Source organism: Helianthus annuus, chromosome 3 (genome assembly GCF_002127325.2).
Source record: "Helianthus annuus cultivar XRQ/B chromosome 3, HanXRQr2.0-SUNRISE, whole genome shotgun sequence".
Classification (NCBI taxonomy): Eukaryota; Viridiplantae; Streptophyta; class Magnoliopsida; order Asterales; family Asteraceae; genus Helianthus; species Helianthus annuus.
In genome coordinates, this window is record NC_035435.2 from 8862054 (window position 1) to 8870019 (window position 7966).

The 7966-nt window shown below is 37.0% G+C and overlaps 1 protein-coding gene across 1 annotated transcript; it reads right to left on the minus strand.

Moving 5' to 3' along the window:
* Window positions 1-783: 783 nt before the first annotated feature.
* LOC110928594 (multiprotein-bridging factor 1c) lies at window positions 784-1439 on the minus strand. The gene has a single exon (XM_022171614.2). The coding sequence runs from the start codon at window positions 1377-1379 to the stop codon at window positions 942-944; it is 438 nt and encodes a 145-aa protein (XP_022027306.1). The 5' UTR covers window positions 1380-1439; the 3' UTR covers window positions 784-941.
* Between the last annotated feature and the right edge of the window lie 6527 nt (window positions 1440-7966).

Below are 7966 nucleotides of genomic sequence, written 5' to 3' on the forward strand. Positions count from 1 at the left end.
AATACTCATACATTTACCAACTTATAATTCATAACTAGCTAGCCCACTAAGTCTTAGCCCATTAACCAAACCTAACAATATTTCAAACTATAATAAAATTATTAAAGCCCAAAAGCTTTAGAAATTCTCTCCCGCTCTCTCTCTCTCTTTCGTCCCTGCGCTGCCAAGGAATAACATCACCCAGCGACAACAGTCCAGCAGCCGGCGACCACCGTAATCAGCCACCATACCACCGTCGTTCGACACCAAATCTAACCAGAATCCGAACACGGGTAAGTTTCTTTGTTATTTTGATGATTTTGGTTGATATTATAGGAGAAAAAAAGGTAATAAAGTTGTTAAATAGGTTTGAAATTTTGTATGTTTGGACGTTGTTTATAGTTGTTTAGATGATTTTTAGGGTGATTATGTTGCTTATATATTTTTAGGGTGATTACAACTTACGTTATGATTTCTAGGGCTTCAATAGTTGAAAATTAAATAGAGAAAGAATTGCTTAAGAAATTAGCTTTAGATGATATTTTGAATAGATTTCAAAAAATGAAAACCCGCAGGGCGTCGACGTTTTTTATTATTATATAAATTTAGTTTGATGTTCGTTTGTTTTATATGACCCGACCCGACCTGACCCGACCCGGCCTGACCCGACCTGATACGAACCGATTTTTTTACTTATATACCTAGGGGCCTAAAATTTTTAAAAATATTTCGCACCCCCATAGAAAAATTCCTGGGTCCGTCACTGATCAGATCAAATCAAATTTGCAACATAATCAACTCAAATATCAACAAAACCAAAACAATTCAAACTGATTACGAAACTTGCTGCCAAATCACATAAACGACAAAGATTCTGCTGATCAACTTCCTTAACAAACAACACAAACACACATCAACTTTACAGCATTTATGATCTAGATTTAAACCTTCATTATATAAAATCACTTATGAATCTTTCCTCTAAGTTTAACACCCAAAACCCTCTCCATCTTCGCCAAAACCATCTGATTCGGAACCGCTTTTCCATTCTCATACTCCTGAACAACCTGAGGCCGTTCATTTATCTGTTTCGCCAAATCCGCCTGGCTCAGCTTCTTCTCAATCCTCGCTTTCTGAATCAGCTGCCTCACCTCCGTCGCCACTCGGTCAATCGCCGCCGGTTGCTCCGCCTCGTCGAGCTTTCTCGCGTAAACCGCGGTCGCCGGAGCCTTTTTGTTCGTTCCTCCGTCGTGTTTCTTCACTGTTTGGACCTGTGCGCCTGCTCGGATGGCTTGGTGGATTGATTTGGAGTCTCGTAGGACTGTTGCTTTTGGTTTGGTCTTGTGGAGGACTACTGGCTCCCAGTCTTGTGATACTGGTCCTGCTGGTCTTGTTGGCATTGTTGGTTATTTGATGATCGTATGAAGATGAGAGAGATGATGAAGAAAGGATTGTAGAGAGATGATTTTATATAGCGGTGGAGGGTCTGGAAGGTTCTTGATTGGAAATGATACTCTAGGGGTAGTTTGGGGATTTTGTGGGCGTCTCGAAGGTTCGGGGATTTTGATATTTTTTTATTTACTTGTTCTACACGACATAAAAAAGAATTTAGAAAGAAAGAGGACTTGTTGGCCACGTATTAGATTTTGTTTTGAACTAGTTAAATACCCGCGTGCGTTTGGGCGCGCTAAAGTGTATAATTCTTAGTTTGATAACGTCTGCGTTTGTCATTTGATAACTTAGCAAAGGTATATATTGATATAATCCCAAATTCTAGTTACCTTTTATTGCTATCGTAGTTGGGGATCAATGTGAATTCCAAAACTTACAATTTCAATAAAAATATATTAATGTTATGAATAATTCAGTGGATGACAAAATAGTTGCATAGTAAAAGCGCACAGTAAAGAAAATTATTCATTCGAATTATTGACGCACAGTACAACATAGTTTCTTTCTTCTGTCTATATAAACTCATGTAATATTATAGTTTTGATATACCAAGAAATATATATATAAGAAATCCTTTGAAAATTCTCTCTACTTATCTTCTATATTATTCAGCTTTTAGGCTAGTTTTATAACACTTATCTTCTATATTATTCAGCTTTTAGGCTAGTTTTATAACACGTTATCAGCACGAGCGCTGTCAAACAAGCAAATCAACAAAAGCAAAGGAGCTATTACCATACTCAGTGTAAGAATTTCATATATTTAAATATATACATATATATAGGTTGAAAGCCTAAGGGTGCACCAGTGAGTTGTAAAACCATACACCTTTAGGATGATCTTTTAGATCCTGTTTCTCCTTTATATATATGTATATTAATAATATAGTTTTGTGATAAATTAAAATTAGTACAGGGGACCTATTGCTCTGGAGATATAATAATTATGAGACTACTAACATTTATTATGTACCTAACATTTTTGTTTATGCATCTAATATTTATTTATGCAATATAACATTTACTAACTACAGTGAACTGTTTCAAAACGTATCATGGAAGCCTTAACCAAACGTATGGTGTAAGCTTAAATTTCCTTATTTATATAAGAAACTCACTACTCGAGCTAATCTACACATAAGCTACAACTTCTGATATAATTCAACTCATACCCAAAATAACCCATACCCAAACTTTTCTTAGTTCAACAAAACCAAATATTCAAATGGCAAATATTCCAGAAGCATATGCTGAATCTTCAAATGCAGCAAACATTCATCGATTCCTTCGGTTTTGTCACACCCCCAAAATCCACACGCGGAGTACTACCGCTAGGAGGCGTGACATGACCAGGATCAAGCCATCAATCATATCAAACATAGCATTTAAGTGTAAAAGTAGAAAAATGTATTTCATCGTGACATGACTGATGTTCACAACCAAACATTATTTAAGTAGCGGAAGCATAATAATGAAAACCCAAAATAAGTTATAAGTTCAAATATCGTTCACGACCCGTATCCCACAACGACCTGCTCCTCCCTGTGCAAGCTCCATAATGTACCTAAGGTCCTGCAAGGCATGCAGCAGATAATCAACAACTAGTTGAGCGAGTTCACAGAAAATAAGTTCGTAATAGTAATGAGTATGTTCATCTAGTTGGGGGCTTCCCATGCATGTATGTACTAATGGTGGGGGCTTCCCATTGCCTTGTATATATATTACTAGTGGGGGATTCCCACGCTTATCTTTACTAATGGGGGTTTCCCATCATGGTACTTACTAGACTATTTGCAACCATGTGTTCTTCTTAATCCGAGAACAGGAATACGTACAAGGTCACGTAGGATTTACGTGAGTGCCCTTCCCCGAGGACAGTGGTACGCGTGGGGTTTACGTAGGATTTACGTAAGTGTCCTTCCGACCCGGAAGACAGTAGTGGGTATTAGGTTACGTAGGATTTACGTAAGTGTCCTTCCGACCCGGGAGACAATGGTAGATACTAGTTTACGTAGGTTTTACGTAAGTGTCCTGACTATCCTGAGGACGATGGTCTGTAGTCTAGTGATTGCGTAAGTACGAGTAATCATTCCATATCAAATATTCCAACCCAATTCCCAACCCGGGAATCCCATGCCTTGGCTGTGTGAACTCACCTTGGTTTGCTCGGCAGATACACAAAAAGATTCCTTGAACTAAAGTGGTCAATCTCGTCCTAACAGGGTTACCACACAAGTTAGGTTTTGACTTAAGTATCGCACATATGTATCACATAGACTAGTCAGTAACGTGCACGTAATAATCATGACAAACACGTAACATAAGCTAACTGTCATAACATATCCAACTTGTGAAACTAGGAGTCGGTCCAATATCTTCCGGCCCAAATATCATAACAAATCAATAATACAATCTCGGCCCAATAAGATTAAACAGTCCAATAATAAGGTGCCCGTGCTCACAGTCTCGAGTCGAGACCAAGCGGTCTCGAGTTGGGCTGGTTCCGAAGTCTCGAGTCGCAACAAGGACGATCTCGAGTCGCAACTGGACCCGCAACCTCGGTCTCGGTTGGTGCTGCTGTGTGTCGGTGTGAGGTCTGAGTTGCAACGGGACTCGCAATGTCGGTCTCGGGTCATCATGCTTAGGTCGAGATCACACGGTCTCGACTCGCAACCGTGTCGAGACTATCAAATTGTAACAGATTTCCTGATTTCATGCACATGATTTCCGTGATATCAGCTAACAAGTTTGGCAGTTTCACCAATCAGATCAATTAACAATTATTCACATTCATGCACATTCTTATCATCATCATCAAGAACAATTAATCACTATTACACAGAACATATGATCGGATCATGTGCTTAACAATTACATAGACTATCATGCAACCTAAACCATATAAACCCTAATCGAAACATCATACCAACCATGCATTCGGTTCTAGATCCTTATCCTACAATTCTGATTTATGTGAACATAATCTAACATATAATTATGGGCCGGTTACAACATGAACAGCAACATAATCAATCAATCATGCAAACAATCATAAGCACCCTAACCGATTTCAAGCACATCAAGATTAACAACTTGTAACACCTTTATTATGTAGAGCATGTGTAATAATCACAACATCATGTATAAACAACCAACCATAAACACTAACCGGATTAGAGTGTGTAACGAGGGATGATCCGATTACAAGGGGCTTCGAGAATTGGGAGGGTCGGCTGCCTTTGGTTCCGATCGAGAGAGAGAGTTTGTGTGTGCTTGATTGCCAAAGTTGTGAAAACTAAACCCTAAGAGATGTGTGTAACATATACGTGTGGAAAAGGATGTGGGCCGAAACCCCACATGGGCCACCTAGTGGTCTCGAGTCGGACATGTGTGTGTGGGCCGAAGAATGTTTTATGAAAACAACTAAGTGTTCGGTCCAAGTAACTTATACACGTTCACATGAAATCACATAACACGTAACACGTATTATTTATTCACTCAAAATAATTCACGTAATCACAATGTTTTAAACAGTTATACGTAATGTAAGAGACGGTAAAGTACGAGTTGTCACAGGTTTACTGATTTACCCAATTGTGAGAGGTATCAAAAACTCAAGAATCTTGAAGTTTTTTCTATTAGCGGTATTGATTGGTATCAGATGGAAATGTTTGATCCAAGTGGTTTACTGGCGAGATTACTACCACCTAATACGCCCTGGCGTCGTTTCTTCGACATCCTAGAACCGTCATACGATGAACTTGTATATGAGTTCTTGTCCACTTTCTATTTCAAATATGATAAAAGTCTTACCGATGAATCTATTCATTTTCGACTTTGTGGACAATCTTATAATATGTCATTAACAGAATTCGCAATTCATCTGGGCATATATACAGATGAAGAAGTTAAACAACCTATTTTTACGGAGGCATCAACCTCTTATTCCCCTGAGGAAATGAAAGAATACTGGCTAAGCCATTCATCGAAAGAGTGGTGTAACAATAATAATTCTATGAAATTCATAGACCCTCGTTATCAATATATGCATCGTGTTTTAGCCAACACTATCACGGGGCGCAAGAGTAATCAACATAGGGTTAGTGCTACCGACCTTTTCCATCTGCATAGTATTTTTGAGCAAGTTCCTTGTAATATTGCCCACGAGCTTGCTACATATTTTTTAAATCAACAAACAAATCCTCTGAGAAGTCTCATGGGAGGGTCTTACATTACAAAAATAGCAAAATCATTAGGTGTCTTAAGTAATCAGATTATCCAAGGATTATCTCCACCAAAGGCATCTGGGATTGTAAATTTTAACTCTGTTAGGCTAACCCCTGTTCATAATTATATACTAAATCAACCATTCCAGTCGGAGGAAGCTCAAGTTATCTTAGAAAGTACCTCAATACAAAATTTACAACAATCATTGTTGCAGCTTCCTCAACCGTCTTTTTATCGATTTGATCTACAACCACATCTGCCACCCGTACAAGAACATATTACAACTAACCTATCTCAACCGAACATCTTACAAAACATCCCACCTTTAGTTTTCGAGGAAGATTCAACGATGCAACAAACTTTGTTTGATGAAAACATGATATTCCAAGAGCAGTTAGCATCAGAATAATTTTTGCAATCACCATTACCCCAACAGTTTTTCCAATCACTATTAAACGAAGTAGAACAACAACTGCCACCAATTAATATAACAGAATCATGTACGGTACCTCAATTGAATCTACCTTCAGATTCAATAGGAGTCGAAGTGGCTAGGTTAAACAATCAGATTCGAAATTTGTCTAAACAAATAAAACGACTGACAGAAAGAAATAAATGGTTGGAAGACATGCTAAAACAAATAGCTAATAGTATGCAACTAACTCTACCACCTTCACCACCTTATGATTCTGAGTCTGAATTTGATTCATTATATAATGTAAGTTTGTTCAAATCATAATAGACTATCAAATTATTATGATTAAATTGTTTAATACATACATTCTATTTTGTGTTTTTACTTACAAGTAATACATATATGATCATAAATAAGAAGTTTATGAATCATAATCAGTTGGCATGACTGGTTAGACCACACCGAGTCAATGTTGATGTGAATTGTATTGAAGAACTAGAAGATTCTTCAAGTTGGTAATTAGCATACAATATTTTCTCTTAAGGGAAATTCATTATTTACCAACCAAAGTAGGGTGAGAATCCCTAAATATTCTGGAAGTGATTAAAGGATATGCATATCCAACATGATACCGTTTAGTGTTTTTAAATCGATGCATCGTCTAAATGGTTATTAAATCCACAACCTGAAGTTTGTGTGATTATGGCTTAGCTAATGTGATAGCAAGCATATTATTCCAGATTGATATAATGATTTTGATAATAAATCAATTTCACATAATGATCATTGCAATACACGTAAAACTTCATGTAGTTTGGACATGATTTATTGAGACAATCACTGGATGTGTTTGCAAAGTGTATGATCATGAGAGCAAAAGTTCATGTATCAATTCACATCAAGCCAATAAGTTATAATTCTCCCCATATAGTTGGTTTTTGGTCAGGAACCAAAGATGTCTCATCAAAGGTTATGGTTGTGCGACATATATTAAAACTCACCGCACAAAGATGGGACTTCTAAAAGGTTTGAGAATATGTTGGGTATAAACAATCGTCTGTGATTGAATACTTAAAGCCATTAGTGAGAAATTCGTTTATGGCTCATTGGTTTTCACTTTAGTGAATGAATGTTCCCAACATTAGGGGGGGATAACAAGCAGTTGGAAAGTGAAAAGTGAAATGAATTATCATGTCATCTTGATCCTCAGACTATAAACTATGAACTAGAAGGTTAAAGTATAATTCATTTACCAGTATTAAAGAACAAATTACCAGACAAGTTCACTGACCTAAATAGAGTGACTAAGTAAGTCACATAATCAACTGCTTATGCTCCAGTTATATTTGTGTCCCAAAAGGACACCACATATTTTCTAATGAGTCTATTACGCGCCTGAAGCGTGAAGCATGGTAGACTAGTCGATTATAGTAATACAATTCCTCGAAAGTTGGAGCAACTAAGTAAGATGGTCAAGTCGAGGTGATATTAAAAAGGTCTCTTGAAGAGACAATAGACATGATGGTTCAAGAAGAATCTCAGGTACCTGGAAATAAAGAGATCTCGATAAGTTGTATCATGTCTAACATATGTATGGAATCGAAATAAAAATCGACGTCGTTATACTTTTGTATATAATGAAGCGCTTAAAATGATCAAATGATAAGGATCAAGATTTAAGATCTGTCTATGAATGAATATTAAGAAATGATTAGCCAAAATAGAAAGACGCAAAATAAGGCAGAGTTTAGTTCTCTAAATGAAATGGAAAGTTTCTGGACCAACAGTCCATAATGTTGGATACAAAAGTGTCTTTTATACGAATCATGTGAAAATCAAATTATATGATATAAGTCAAAATTGGTGGCACAAGAATTTTTCACAAAGACCTATA